At 33.7% G+C, this 16,356-nt stretch overlaps 2 protein-coding genes across 2 annotated transcripts; one reads left to right on the forward strand and one right to left on the reverse strand.

Moving 5' to 3' along the window:
- Nucleotides 1-6,078: 6,078 nt before the first annotated feature.
- Nucleotides 6,079-6,636, forward strand: LOC133316819 (B3 domain-containing protein At2g31720-like). The gene has a single exon (XM_061518603.1). The coding sequence runs from the start codon at nucleotides 6,079-6,081 to the stop codon at nucleotides 6,634-6,636; it is 558 nt and encodes a 185-aa protein (XP_061374587.1).
- Nucleotides 6,637-9,026: 2,390 nt separating this feature from the next.
- Nucleotides 9,027-15,547, reverse strand: LOC133316794 (26S proteasome non-ATPase regulatory subunit 1 homolog A-like). Its single transcript, XM_061518570.1, has 13 exons — nucleotides 15,246-15,547; nucleotides 14,632-14,701; nucleotides 14,221-14,326; nucleotides 13,861-13,972; nucleotides 13,598-13,766; nucleotides 12,700-13,172; nucleotides 12,462-12,597; nucleotides 12,106-12,354; nucleotides 11,801-12,021; nucleotides 11,463-11,721; nucleotides 11,122-11,354; nucleotides 10,532-11,051; nucleotides 9,027-9,896 (listed from the first exon to the last, which is right to left on the reverse strand). The coding sequence occupies exons 1-13, from the start codon at nucleotides 15,389-15,391 to the stop codon at nucleotides 9,573-9,575; spliced, it is 3,018 nt and encodes a 1,005-aa protein (XP_061374554.1). The 5' UTR covers nucleotides 15,392-15,547; the 3' UTR covers nucleotides 9,027-9,572.
- Between the last annotated feature and the right edge of the window lie 809 nt (nucleotides 15,548-16,356).

Below are 16,356 nucleotides of genomic sequence, written 5' to 3' on the forward strand. Positions count from 1 at the left end.
TTAGTGATACATCAGGGAATGGATTACATGTTTTTGAGATTCTATTTTCGTTCTTTTCCGTCCGTTGCTTTTCCATGATCAGTTACAGATATAAAACGACAAATATTGCTCTCTCTTTTTAATAATTAAAATTTATTATTTGTACATTACTTTTTTATATTAATCAATAAAAGCAGAAATAAAATATGTTAAAATATATATTTCTTATTTCATTATTTTAAAAAATGTAAAATACATAAATAAATAAATACAAGACAAATGTTAATATGCAAGTTAGGAATTAATTAATACTTTAGGACGAATACCCAATAGAGGATGGGGTTTTCCAATTATATATTTCTTTACCATTTTATTAAGATAATTTTTTATGTGAACCGAATTTTAAAACAAAAGAAATATATTTTAAGGTAATTTAATTATTAATTTTTTTACTGTCATAAGCAAAAATGTAATTATTAATTTTTTTTATTCGATTTTTGTTGGATTTACCTCAATATTGAATATTTTTAATATGTATCTCTTATTTATGTATTTTATTGTTTCATTTATACTTTTCATGTAACGCCCCAATTTTGACAATCAGATTGTTAACTTATTTATGATGATGCCTTTAAGCGCAGATAATTAAATCCTGAAGCGGAAGACTTAACGTTTACTATCTATGTAATTACCATTCTTAATTTATACTTTTATATTATCTATACAATCTTATACCTGCATAGAATTTCAATAACTAAGTATCCTATAATATCCCTAATCCATTTAATTAGAAAAGGGTATATGATTAAATATTTAATCATGCATAAATGGGTTAAATTAAGTAAAAGACCTAATTAAATAAATTATGGTTACTTTTGAGGTAAAAAGTACAGTCAGTGATAGGGGTGTTCATCAACCGATCCAAACCGATTCAAACGGCGAAAACCGAACCGAAAAACCGATAACCGAATAAACCGAAAACCGAAAAATCGAAAACCGAAAGAAAATCGCAAATTTTAATTGGATTGGATCGATTTTCGGATGGGTTGATCAAAACCGATCCAATCCAAACCGATCCAATATATTAATTATTCTCTACCTACTTGTCCTTTCTCCAATCATAGCTCAAAAATTTCTAAACTCAAGACCCATTAACTCATCAACTAAACCCAAAGAAAAACTTATTCACGTCTCATCAATTATAGTATTGTTTACTGATATTTTTGTATTTCAAATTTTTTTTTTACAAAGCCAATATACAAAAGATTTTATTTGCACAATAATCATGAGACTAATTTTAGGATATTCAAAAAACCGAAAACCGATCCAATCCAAACCGAAAAAAATTGGATTGGATCGGATTTGAAAAAAAATCTAAACCGAATGGATGATTACATGATCAAACCGAAGAGATTAGATCGGATGAGTTTTGCTTCCAAAACCGATCCAATCCAGACCGCGAACACCCCTAGTCAGTGATATTTTTGTGATAATAATGGGTGTAGAAAAAATTGAAAGAAATTTGCTTGGGCCACCATATAGGGTTCGGCCATATTGGGCATTTAAGGGTTAGTGTGCAAAAAATTTAATTGCTTAGTTTGTGGAGGATTATATGTATTTGGAAGTGTGAACTTAGTGATTAATTGGAAAGTATAAAAAATAATCATTTGAAATATTGGGAAAATTATTTTGATGAATTTTTTTATAAAAACATAAAATTATAGTGATTAATTGAGATTTTAAGTACCATAACTTGGTTTACTACTTTTTTTTTAATATTAAGTTTACTACTTCTTAAATCCCTAAATTTTAAATTAAGTTTCGTCACTGTCCTTTTTTTTTTAAGGTGTAATTCCAATAGTTTATTCGCAAATTTTTTTATTTATTAATGCTAAGCTTACGGAATCTTAACATGTTTTTCTTTTAGAAAAATTAAGGATTAGATCCTAATGAATAATCATTTCAAGAAAAATGCCGAATATTATGATGGTATATTTTTCTTCTGAGTAGTATCATATCATTCTTAATAATAATTGTGAAAAATGTTTTGTGTGAAATAACGTTGCTCATGCTTCAATTCAAGGTTTGGAAGAGTTTCCAATCTCACTAAGTACTTGCAAGGAATTACTGATCTTAACGTGTTTAACAAAATGTTCTACATGTAAATTTTATAGGTTTAAGAAATAATTTGTATCAATTATCTATTAATATAATATTTGAAAATTAAATATTAATCTTTTGCTTTAAACAATTTCTCAATCTCTTAAATTATTTATAAAAAATCATATATTGATAACTTGCATCACATTTGAGGCAAAAAAATTAATTTAATGCTTTTTAATAAATTAATTACGCATTTATTACAGTTTTAAAAATAATTACACATTTAATGCATAATATGACGCCCAATTTGGGCACTACCAATAACGCCTAAATTGGGCGTCATTCAAGATGCAATCCGCCTAATTTAGGTGTCACTCATCAAGTATTGACACGTGTCATACTTTTTTTTTCCAAAAAAAAAATAATAATTTAATCATAAAACTTCTGAAGGCCATAACTTTTGACTCGGGTATTCAAATCAGGTAATTCTTTTTTTGATTCCACATAAATTTTCGAGATCTACGCAATGACATCGTATTTGATATTTTATTTCTCACAAACATAATTTAAATTTGCAAGAATGATATTATAAGAGCGGTTAAATCCAAAAGCTTATGAGTTCTGGGTTTGTGATTTAATATAAAATATAAATAAAGATTTGATTTGCGATTTAAATTAAAATAAATAAATAAAGATTTGATTTTTGATTTGATTCGTAATCTGAAATAAATGATGGCTTATGAATGTTTTTCAAAAATAAAATCATTCTTCCTTAGAGATTAGAATATTTATTTAATTATTTCCTTTAATAATATAGATTTTTCAAATTGATTTTTGAGTTTAAATAACAAATCAAATCTTTATTTTTTTTTCCTTATTAATACTAATTGTTATTTTTAATTTAAATTACAAACCAAATTTGTTTTATAATAAAAATAAAAAAATTATTTTTTTAATTTAAATCAGTCATCAAATCTTGATTTATTTTTTATATTAAATAACAAACCCAGAGGCTTCTGAGTTTAAAAATATGACATGTGTCAACACTTGACACGTCACCAATCACGTCTAAATAGGGTTTCAATCAAGAGACAATCACGCCTAGAGTCGGCAAAACGGGCTCGGCTCGGCGGGCCAACTCGCTAAATGGGGCGGGGCGGGGCGGGCAGAGTTTTTCAACCCATCTCAAAAGCAGGGCGGACTCATTTTTTGGCGGGTTGATTGCGAGCATAGACGAGCCGAGGCGGGTCAGTGTAAAATAAGCTTAGGCTGGCGGGCCAACTCGCCCAACCCGCCAAACGGGGCGGGGCGGGCTGAGTTTTTGAGGCCAGATTCAAAAGCGGGGCGTGGCGGGCTGACTCATTTTATGGCGGGGCGGGGCGGGGCGGACCGCCCACTTTGCCACCTATAATCACACCTAATTTAGGTAATTTTATTTTTGAAAAATATTTATAAGCCATCATTAATTTCAGATCACGAATAATAACTCAGAAGCTTATAGCATTAATCATTAATTTCAAAAATAATATCTTTCTTCCTTAGAGATTTAAAATATTTATTTGATTATTTCCTTTATTTCTACGGATTTTTCAAATTGATGTTTTAGTTTAAATCACAAATCAAATCTTTATTTGTTTTCCTTATTAATAATAATTTTTATTTTTATTTTTAATTTAAATCACAAACCAAATTTTTATTATAATAAAAAAATTACTATAAAAAAAATTTAAATCACAAATCAAAATTTTATTTATTTTTTATATTAAATCACAAACCCAGAACTCATAGGCTTCTGAGTTTAACCGCTCTTATAATACCATTCTTGTAAATTTAAATTGTTTGTGAGAAATATAATAGTTCAAATGAGATGTCATTGCGTAGATCTCAAAAAGTTATGTGGAATCAAAAAAAGAATTACCTAATTTCGATACCCGAGTCAAAAGTCATGGCCTTTAGAAGTTTTATGATTAAATTATTATTTTTTTGGAAAAAAAAATATGACACGTGTCTACACCTAATAAGTGACGCCTAAATTAGGCGTGATTGTCTCTTGAGTGACACCCAATGCAATAAATGTGTAATTATTTACAAAACTGTAATAAATGCGTAATTAATTTATTAAAAAACATTAACTTAATATTTTTGCCTCACATTTGATACATGAAACATAAAAAAAAATGGAGGATAGGACCATTACTACTTTTAAAAATGGTAATTTTAAAATGAAATCACATTCTATTGTTTAAAATTAAATTAAATTTGAATAACATAAATGTGCTTGTGAGAAAAATAAACAGGATTAATTTTTCTTGCGTATATTTTTTAAATTTAATTTTTAATAACGTTAAAAAAATGTTAGTCATTGAAACAGAGCAGCACTGTTTTATCCAGGAAGAACATTAAGCACCAAATCAAGAAGAAAACTTCTTTTATGAAACAACTGGGATCACTGGTTCGTTCTTTTTGTCTTTTGATATAAGTAAGACACGTTCAAAACAAAAAATTTGAATCCTCCAGACTAAACAAGAACAATTGAACAAAATTATCCAACATTCGTAAAAGACTATGGCTTACATACTTACCCGACATTCTCTCGACAATTGCTGCTTACACCTAAATTTCAGAAAAGCAATAAAAAATTAGGGAACTCCAAGAGTTAAGGTACATTCGGATACCTAAACCATAAGAATGATTGTGGCTTACATACTTATCCAACATTGATCTCTCGACAATTGCTTCCAACCTTTAGTCCACATTGATAGATTCACCACTTGACTCTGCTGCCTTAGACTTAAGACTAGTGTATTCATCTATGGCTTTAGCTGAAGATAGAAGAAAATAAACAAAATGTCCATTAGAAATTATTATGTTTTAACTGTAGCTTGAAATTGATTTATATCAACAACATTATTTTTAAGTTTATTAAAATGAAATAAATCAAACCAATAACAAGTAACAACTGAACCAATTTCACCAGTCAGAATCCTGGGAAACAGCAAACAAAGGACCAGCTCCAAGGGCATAAGATAATGAGTCATTAAGTTCACCCAAGTAATAAAAGATCTGAATATCAACGAGTGCAACAAAATTAGATCATAAAAGACAAACCATGAGACCAACTTCAGTATCTACGAATAACAAATTATGGGAGTGAGAAAACATATCTCCCCTGGTGATGGCTATAGAAGCTGTGTTAAAAATCAAAAGGGGTGAAAGCCAATCTTTATTTCTTAAGTCTCAAAATATAATGAAAAACAATGTTTTTTGAAAATTATTAAGGAAATTGTCTTTACTGATATCAAATCAGAAAAGATATGAAAATGTTAATCACTTATTTGGACAGCTATTTATTTGAAAGATAATTATCTTTATCGATATTAAATCTTTAAATAGCTGAAAGTTAATTATCTTCACCGATATTAAATCTTTAAAGATACAAAAAAAATAATTAAAAGAAATAAACCGATTTACACATATATTAAAAGATTACCTCCTTATTTAACAAAAAAAAAAGAAAAGATTACCTCCAATCTCGGAAGATTTTAATTCTGATGATCACTATAAATTGATCAGAAGCCCATCACTCACTCACTCACTTGACCGTGTTACATAAACCTTAAACCAACCATCTTTTGCTTGCTCTCTTCCAAACCCACCGCCGAAACAGAAACCTTCAACTTGTGCTTTGCCACCATGACTGAGAGGGACAACAAAACTATGTGGGAATTGGTGGGGAAGATTACAGATTGGGAGACGCGTCAAAAGATGTCTTCCAAACCCTTTAGGCCTCACTTTTGTGATATACTTCTTTCGCGCGTTGCACCACAGTTTTATAACGATGAAGAATTGGCTCTGATTAAGAATTGTTTCCAAGAAGAGGATGAAGAGTTGCAACAGCAACAACAGCAACAAGGAGAGGCGTCAAAGACAAAGCCGCCAGAAAAAGAGAAAGAGAAAGAAAAAGAGAAAGAGAAAGAAAAGAAAAGAAGGCGTGAAATGCTTGATGACGATGAGGAATGGCGCCCCACTCCCTCGTCGCTGAATAATAAAAAATCAAGAAAGACAACAAAGAACAATGCATCGTCGTCTTCATCACCGCCAACACCATCACCGCCACAGTCCTCACCAACCCCACCGGTTCTACCTGAGGAATTCAAGAACCATATGAGAGAGCTGAACGGCGGCGGCAGCGAGATGCAATTTGTGATGAGCAAGAATCTCTCCAAGACAGATGTGAGCGCCAAGCACAACCGTCTATCGATGCCTCAGTCAGAAATATGTTGTGATTTCTTGACTGAGGCTGAGAAGGCAACCTTGCATGAGAGGGAAGGAAGGCTTCTTCGGGGTGTGGAAGTGAAGGTGTTGGATCCATCTTTAAGGGAACATAGTTTGATACTCAAGAGGTGGGAGATGACAAGTACAAGCATTTACTCTCTCAACAAAGAATGGAAAAGTGTCGTCTCTCAAAACCGTTTGCAAGAAGGAGACCAACTTCAAATCTGGTCTTGTAGAGTCGATGCCAAATTATTTCTTTTATTAAATAAAATAATCTGATCTCTGATCATCTGATATCTGATCAACAAATTCAAAGCACAGTGTCTTTAGTGACAAAGACACGCTATTGTCTGTCTGTCTGTCCACGTAACGTAGGTATGGATTAGTGATTAGTGATTAGTGATTAGTGAGGTGATTAGGGATTACATCTGGGGGAAGTGTTTTGATTTTTTTGTTTTTAAAACAGTTTTGTAAAATAGTTTATGAAAACTGAGATTCGACAATATGCTCTCTCTCTCTCTCTCTTTTCTCTTTTCCGTCCGTTGCTTTTCCATGATCAGTTACAGATATAATAAAACGACAATATTTCTCTCTCTTTTTAATAATTAAAATTTATTATTTGTACATTACTTTTTTTATATTAATCAATAAAAGCAGAAATAAAATATGTTAAAATATATATTTCTTATTTCATTATTTTAAAAATGTAAAATACATAAATAAATAAATAAATAAATACAAGACAAATGTTAATATTCAAGTTAGGAATTTATTAATACTTTAGGACGAATACCCAATAGAGGATGGGGTTTTCCAATTATATATTTCTTTACCATTTTATTAAGATAATTTTTTATGTGAACCGAATTTTAAAACAAAAGAAATAAATTTTAAGGTAATTTAATTATTAATTTTTTTACTGTCATAAGCAAAAATGTAATTATTAATTTTTTTTTATTCTATTTTTGTTGGATTTACCTCAATATTGAATATTTTTAATATGTATCTCTTATTTATGTATTTTATTGTTTCATTTATACTTTAGATGTAACGCCCCAATTTTGATAATCAGATTGTTAACTTATTTATGATGATGCCTTTAAGCGCAGATAATTAAATCCTGAAGCGGAAGACTTAACGTTTACTATCTATGTAATTACCATTCTTAATTTATACTTTTATATTATCTATACAATCTCATACCTGCATAGAATTTCAATAACTAAGTATCCTATAATATCCCTAATCCATTTAATTAGAAAAGGGTATATGATTAAATATTTAATCATGCATAAATGGGTTAAATTAAGTAAAAGACTTAATTAAATAAATTAGGGTTACTTTTGAGGTAAAAAGTACAGTCAGTGATATTTTTGTGGTAAAAATGGGTGTAGAAAAAATTGAAAGAAATTCCCTTGGGCCACCATATAGGGTTCGGCCATATTGGGCATTTAAGGGTTAGTGTGCAAAAAATTTAATTGCTTAGTTTGTGGAGGATTATATGTATTTGGAAGTGTGAACTTAGTGATTAATTGGAAAGTATAAAAAATAATCATTTGAAAAACCCTCCACTTTGAATTCGGCCTATAGGGTTATGTGGGGGTTGATATTGTTAAAAATTATTTTGGTGGTATGTTTAGGTTCTAATGCATGGCTTCAGTATGATTTTGAAGTGAAATGGTTCAAGAAATAATGAGAGACATCTTGACTCCTTTGTATGTGTTACATCGGCCTTGTGAAGGAAAAATAAGCAAAGTTTAGGCTTAAATGGTTATATGAATATATGAGTAACTTGGGGTCAAGTATGGGTTCTAGGAACCAATGGTTGCGTAAAAAGAATTGATGAAAATCCCTAGTTTCCTTTGTTATTGGCTTCGGCCATTGTATGATTTTGGAACTAGGAATTGTTAAAAATTGTAAAAGATATTTCGGAAGCTTAGTTGGGTCCTTCAAGGACCCTAGGTAAATATGAACCAAGGTGGTTGCTTGTTATGTGAGTAATCGTCATTAAACCGGTTTTAAATCAAAACCGGTTATAAACCATAAACCGATTTCAAACCAGTTTAGAAAATTAAAAACCGGTTTTAAAAGAAAAAACTGGTTCGGTTTGAAAACCAAACCATTTAAATCCGGTTCGGTTCAGTTTTTGTTAAAATCGGTTATGAACCGCTCCACGCACACCCCTAGTGGTGGTGACAGTGACGGTAATAGTGATGGTTGCAACGGTGATAGTTGTGGTGGTGGTGATGGTGGCATGGTGGTAGTGATGGGTGGAGGTGACATTGTGGTGGTGGAGTGTGGTCACAACAGCACTAGTGATATGACGGCAGCAATGACGATGGTGGCAGTGGTCGTGTTGGATGATGGTGGTGATGGAGATGACGGTAGAGATGGAAAGTTATTAAGAGAAATATGTGTTTCTCATTTTGTGTTCCCAAACAAAAAAACAGAAGTTTTCTAATTCTATTTTCTGTTCTCCAGCACAAAAATTAAACTGATTCATCCCGAAAACAAAAAAATAAACCGATTTTACCAAACAAGTTTTCTATTCAATTTTGTTCACGAGAACAGAAATTAAAAAAAAATAATAATAATTCCGAAAAAGTTGTCATTCGGACCCTTCATCACATCTGATTGAATCATTCTTTAGCCCTTTTGCAGAGGCCATAACCTTAATTCGTTATAAATTGATTACACAAAATATAAATCTAACCCATTCACTTGTGTTTTATACAACAACTGCACATAATGAATCAGAGACAAGTGAGCTTGATTCATTTCAGAAATTCGGGATTGCGAACTGTTAATTGTAAGCATGAGTTAAGAATCTTTTTGAGAGAAAGAAACTCTTAACAATGCTACTACTCTACGAACAGAATCCTTGACCCAAATTTAGTGACAGAAATTGGAGTGTTCAAAAACAAATGGGATACTACAAAAACACAAAATACTGCCGATTGGCCGCACGCTGCTTCGGTGCCCCCACTTCTTTGAAAAAATATAGTAATAACAAGTTCACAGATTGACCACATAATGGAGCAAAGATCACACTAGTAGTGCAATAACAAAAAAGAAATTCCACGCCCCGGAACCCTATTTCAAGTGGGCAACATAGCAGTAGTGCCTCGAACCATTCATGTAGCTACTCTCCTCGGGAGAACCAATTTTCAAAGCACCATGATGAATATTTGGACTATTACGAATCAGGACCAAGCTCATGAGGTGTACTCAAATGGTTGAGGAGGTTGAGGTTCCTCATCCACAGCCATAGCTGATGAAGAACTCTGTAATCCTGCGGCCGAACCACCAGTGGCTGACGTGGTAGATGAGGGTGTGTCGGTGAGAGCGAGCACTTCTGGCTCGGTGGGACGCAAGTCTTTAAGAAGCACAAATCCTGAAGGAGCTAACTTAACTGGAACGTATCTGCTGTCCTGCAAAAATTTAATAAACTTCTCCTGAGCAGGAACCACCCTTGCAGGATTTGTCAGAATCTCAAAAGAAGGCTCAGGCTCTGATTTCTTTTCAGTTGGGCTATCAACCTTCAAAAAATGCAGAAGTTTAAAAATGTCATTTAGTATATAAATAGAAATTATAGATATTTCACCTGAAATATACTTGTGATGTGACAAGTCATGTATCTGACAACATATTGCAATCAACAATATTTGCAAGAATAATATTAATTTTGCATTAAACATAATTTTTTTTTCTACCATCAGGGCCCTACATGCAAAAAATTAGCATCCAGCCCAAGAGGCATAGTTCAAGGGGCACCAAGTCCCTTCGGAGACCTAATTGGTCTCAGGATCAAATCACAGCCAAGTCATCTTGCCAGCAATTTAGCTACCATACAAAACAAAAAATATTAACTATAAGCTAGTCAATAAAACTTCCCAACCATCAGAGCCACCATACAAAACAAAAAATTTGAGGCAGGGGTGATCAGTATCCATCCTCCAGACTAAACAATGAGGAAGAAAACAAGGAACACTCTTAGCAGCCAATACAAATCACACATATTGCATTCTAGCAAGCAACCTAAAGAATAACTTCAGCCCCATCCTTATCCTCTTGATTTTCTAATCCTCTAACAGTCATCTACATGGTGGCATGAATTCAGAAAGATCTAATGAAAGCCTTCATTAACTAATAAAACAAACATAATATGCATTACCTGCATGGTGTCTCCATCCTTCTCAGTGGAAGACTTTCCTTTTCCAGCACTTGGAATAACTGATGTAGAGTCAGTACCAGATGAGGTCTCCGCATTAGCCTTTTGTTCTTCCACTTTCTTAGCCCTAGCTTTGGCCTTAGCTGATGTTGACAGAACAGCTGTGGGAAGTTTCACAGTTGACGTAGTGGTGAGAACTGTAGTAGGCTTAGGGTATTCAAAAAGTGAAGGCTTTGCATGTGACAAGAACTCAAACTTTGGAGACTTCAGATCATAGTTCAGACCGATAAAAGCAGTGGGAGAAAAGGCCAAGCTTATGAAATAGATAAGAGGGTACCAATACCAAAACTGGCTGAAAACTGCAAGACCAACCACTGCCGTAATTTTATCATGTTTTGTCTTAGAAAGTAATCTTATGGTCACATTTCTTCCGCCGGCATCAAGGATTCCAGATGCCAAAATTGCTCCCATCTTGCTCATGGTATCCTCATGCTTGTCCAGAATAATTTTCTCCAATTGTCGCCTAGAACACAAGGAATGTCAAAAAACAAGAAATTCATTGCTTCGATGTACACAAAATAGGAATTCCTTACCTGAATGTTCCAACACGTGAATCACTAGCTTCACTGATCTGAACCATGACCATAGCCATGGCTATGAGGGCACCTTGACGAACAAAATCAACAACATCCAATGTCAAGGGCTCCAGCAAAGATATAGCCTCACTGAGACCTGTACCCGCACAGGAAATGCCCACAGCAAGAGCCGCTCCATATCGAACATGTGGATTGTAAGATTCTGATAGGAGGGAAACAATTCGTGGAGTCTGCAATGTAGGAATGTAGCATTGCAAATCTCAACAAAATTACCCAAAAAAGCATACAACCACGTAAAAGTAATTCAAACAAGGAGGAAAAAAAAGGATAATACTAACCTGCTCTGGATCAGAGTACAACACAAATCCTAATGCTAGAACTGCAGTCCTCCTGACATCATCACTCACATCAGACACAGCGAAGTGCAGTAACTGACGAATGGCCTTATTGTTTGCTGTTCCCCTGTAAGCCAAGGCCAATGCATACATGCCACCGTAACGCAATATCGGATCCTGATCCCGAGTCATCTGCTCAATCAAAGTGTCTGCTTCTTCTTCTCTTCCATAAACCGTAAGAGCTATTCCCAGTGCTAACCCCCTGAAACATTAAACAACCATATAAATATCAAAGCAAGAGAAGCCACGGTTTCACACCTTGTTAAGTGAAACACCTTTACCTTATGATCTTTTCATGTTGTGTCTCATGTGCATAAGTGAGCATCTCATTTGCCTTTTCACTGCCTGTTCCAACCATGAGTAAGCCCATACTGATACCAGCAGCTTCACCAGCAACAGCACTATCAGTGTAGAGAGCATTTTTTATTTCTTCATAAATATCCTCATCAGCAGTTCCTAGGGATGCCAACCCAAGACCTAGACATGCACCATGTTGAATAACCTGCCCCATAAAACTCACATTAAATATAACCATAGGCTATTTTTAATTTTTTACAAAAACAACATGATCATCATTTATGAGCACCTCAACAGTAGTACTGCGCAGGCTATCACGAAGAAATTGTTTGATGCCCTCTCCATGGTTAGCGTGAATAAGACCAAGGGCATACAGAGCACCACCTTCTGAGTACGGACTACCACCGCCACCAGTCCCACCCTGAGGTAAGTAAGGTGCCATCAGTGACCTTCCCTGCTGCAAATGGCCTCTATGGATAACACCGAGACCAGCCGTTGCACTAAATTTGGCCCAATTAGTAGCTCTGCTCAACCAATCCTAAAATTTTCAAGGGATAAAAATATTAAGAATGGAAAGCAAATAAACTGCACAGGAAATTGTGCGGATGGGGGGACAAAATGAGAAAGTGAGCTATAATAACTAACCAAATTTTCCCTCAGGAAAGTATCCACTGTTGTTCCAGCATGCATTATTGCATTGGCATATATTGTTGCACTGTGGCAGACACTATTCCTCATCTCCACGGATTGCTTTATTGTCTTCAGAATAAGGAGGTCGGATCTAAATGCAAATTTCATCCAAGAAGTATAAGAGCCTCAAGGAGAATTAAACCAACAAAGAAATAATGATGTACTAAAATATGACAAAAGAAAATTGCCTCACTTGTTATGACTGTAAAGGAACTGCAGAGTCAACTGTATTGAAGTTTCCCCAGACAAAATACCCTTTATTCTGTTTAATCTCTCAGCATACATTATTTCACTTGGATCCTCAGGCACGTTGACAATAGAAGCCAAATCACCATCTGTCATTTGAACATCATCTGGTCCGTTCACACTGGCATTCTGATTAGAATCTACATCACTGGGTTTTGGCTGTGCAGATTCTGAAGGCTGAGACTTTGATGACGCTAGGCGATCTCTAACATTTAGAAGAAAAGCTTGGTGCTCATTCTCCACCAAATCAAAAGCTATTTGAAATGCCAAAAGAGCATCATCTTTGTTTTCAGAACGTAGAAGTTTTTCTAATGTGCTTGCTACACCCTCTGGCTCATCCAAGAACATAAGACACTGACAAATGCTCAGATAATCTGGTGAAGGAAGCTTTTGAAATATTTTAACAAGGAGACGGAGAACCTGGACAGAAAGAATGGGGATCAATGTAAACCTTCTGTCAGAAACACCATTGTTAAAGAGTCTTACATTATGCAAGTTTCAAGTCATGTGTTTTCAAAGAACAAATTTTATTCATTCCTACAATTTTTTCGTTTCCAAATTCACATAGTATTTCATCAGATCTTCCACATTATTGACAGCATAAACCTGTCTCGCAGGCTAAATGTTCATCTAGTTTAAGTACCACAGTTGATAAAGATTCAAGATTCCAATTAAGTATCAAAGCCCCAAGAGATAATTTCAAAGATAATTAAAACCACAACTAACCTCAATAGAATACAACCCCATAACTAAATTGGAAGGGAGGTAAGAGGAAAAGAAAAATTCACCAGATACATGCAATGCATAGGACTTAAATACAACTACATAATCTTCGTTTCCCTTACCTCCAGTCTGTATTCCCTGAGATTCACAAAGGAGTGAGAGACATAAATGCAATATGATAGAGTTCCTTGAATGTTGTCGCTCTTAGTGATTGCTTCCTCTAGTTTATCCAATCTCCTGCATTCAATGGCAGTTCCCATTGCTTGCTGGTATTTTCCATCCACGATACACCTAAATTTCGGAAAAGCAATAAAAAATTAGGGAACTCCAAGAGTTAAGGTACATTCGGATAACTAAACCATAAGAATGATTATGGCTTACATACTTATCCAACATTCTCTCGACAATTGCTTCCAACCTTGAGTCCACATTGATAGATTCACCACTTGACTCTGCTGCCTTACACTTAAGACTAGTATATTCATCTATGGCTTTAGCTGAAGATAGAAGAAAATAAACAGAATGTCCATTGGAAATTATTATGTTTTAACTGTAGGTCGAAATTAATTTATATCAACAACACTATTTTTAAGTTTATTAAAATGAAATAAATCAAACCAATAACAAGTAACAACTGAACCAATTTCACCAATCAAAACCGACTTTCATAAAAAAAAAGGATGCCCCTGGCAAGGTCTGTAGCTTTATCCAAAAAAAAAAAAACAAATCAGATAATAATTCTCACCAAGAAGAGTATGCACATAGTCAGAATCCTGGGAAACATCAAACAAAGGACCAGCTCCAAGGGCATAAGATAATGAGTCATTAAGTTCACCCAAGTAATAAAAGACCTGAATATCAATGAGTGCAACAAAATTAGATCATAAAAGACAAACCATGAGACCAACTTCAGTATCTACGAATAACAAATTATGGGAGTGAGAAAACATATCTCCCCTGGTGATGGCTATAGAAGCTGAGTCAAAAATCAAAAGGGATGAAAGCCAATCTTTATTTCTTAAGTCTCAAAATATAATGAAAAACAAACCATGACAACTGAGCTACTTGAAGAAAATGATTTCATTAAGCAAAAATGGCATAACAAGAAATTTTCAATAGAAGATGCTAGTTCAAATAATTAGCAGAACAATAATACCTTTGATACAAGAAGTGCAGCAAGTTGCCTTTGATGTTGATCAAACTCCTCATCTTCATACAAACTCTCTCTGTTTAACAAGTATAACAAAAGACACATGTTTAGCCTTCAACATTCCCATTTCAAACCATTCGCACCAAAGATTCAAATAAACCAAACAACAGACGGGAGAACAATCGTGCCATCAAGCTAAATAAGGACAGAAAGCTTCAATAACAACCTTCAAATTGTAGTATAAAGAAGCTTCAGCTACAACGATTTCATTATTGACTGAGAAACTATACTTGCAAGACTACATTGAATAATGGCTTTTATTACTAAATGTATATGGGAAGTGAGTTGCTACATGAATGCAATGGACCCCTACAAATAGAATTTTAAATACTGGAACGTGATTAAAGCCGAATACTAGTCAACCATTATAATTAAACAGTTATATATTTTTTTTCTCTTAATTATTGATTAATATATTCAGAGAAACTAAAAGGGCATATCAATTGAAACCAAACTACTTTCACCTTAAAAGGCATAACCACATAAAGAAAAACCACCCGAAAACCCCAAATCGAAGGAATTCAAGTTCAGAGATTGAGAAGGAAAAGGAAAATGCGTACATGAGGGGGACACTAGTGGAGATCTCGGGCCAGAAGCTGTCAACCAATTTGTTGAGGTTGGAGAGAGCGTGAAGCTTGAGCTCGAGATGGGACTCGTTCAGCATCGCCAGCATCCCACCAGCGGAGCTCACCAACGTCGTCGCCATGATTGCGCGAAGGGGATTACAGAGAGCAACACAATTTCAGTCTTTGACGAACAATTCCAATATCTAGGTTTAGGGTTAGGGTTTGGCACTTTGCGATCTCAGAAGATGGAACGAAGAATGAAATCAAAAGAGGGGTCTGTGACTGCGTCGCTTTTAAAGTAGCATCTTCAAATCTTATACAACAAGAAATGCATCAAATATTCAGTCTCAATATTAAATATTAGAGATGCGATGTCTATGTTTAACCGTTACATCGATTTATATTAATTCAGTAATTATTTTTATTTTTATATATTATTATTTAGTGAAAGCATTAAATATGATGAATTATAATCATACAAAGATAAAAATAAATATAAAAAATTAATTATAGAGAGAAGAAAAAGATTTTTAAAAAATTAAATCATAACATTTGAATCAACATGATTGATTTATCGGTGATACATACTGGTAGTGACATTGATAATGATATTAATTGGTAATAATAATATCATATCTCTAAATATTAATTCTTTTTCCTATATTTTTTTATTTTTATTTTTAATATACTTTTTCCTATATTTTCTTTAGTCGAAAACTTTAACCTAATTAATTTTTTTTTAAGCATGATTTTTTATTTTTTATTTTTTTGTAAGCAAAAGGCTTGAGCCAAGACAAATGAAGCGACAAAACAAAAAAATAAAGCCTAACTACGGTAAGACATGCTTGCGATATCTTCCCATTACATCAGCAAGAAGCAAGAAACGAAATCTAGAAGGGGGAGCCCGCCAAACCATATGGTCTACCTGATCATCTTTGTCTAAAATATGATTTGCCAATCAGTTAGCACAAGCATTGCCTTCCCTAAGAACATATTAAAAAGTTATTGTCCAATCTTTATCTATACATGTCTGTATTCGATAAATCAAATGATTCTCACGGACTGTTACACTTTGATTAGTGAACACAGTGATCACACAGGCTGA

This window comes from Gastrolobium bilobum, unplaced genomic scaffold (genome assembly GCF_033153095.1).
Source record: "Gastrolobium bilobum isolate Gb01-03AN ecotype WA unplaced genomic scaffold, APGP_CSIRO_Gbil_v1 utg993, whole genome shotgun sequence".
NCBI classification, from domain to species: Eukaryota; Viridiplantae; Streptophyta; class Magnoliopsida; order Fabales; family Fabaceae; genus Gastrolobium; species Gastrolobium bilobum.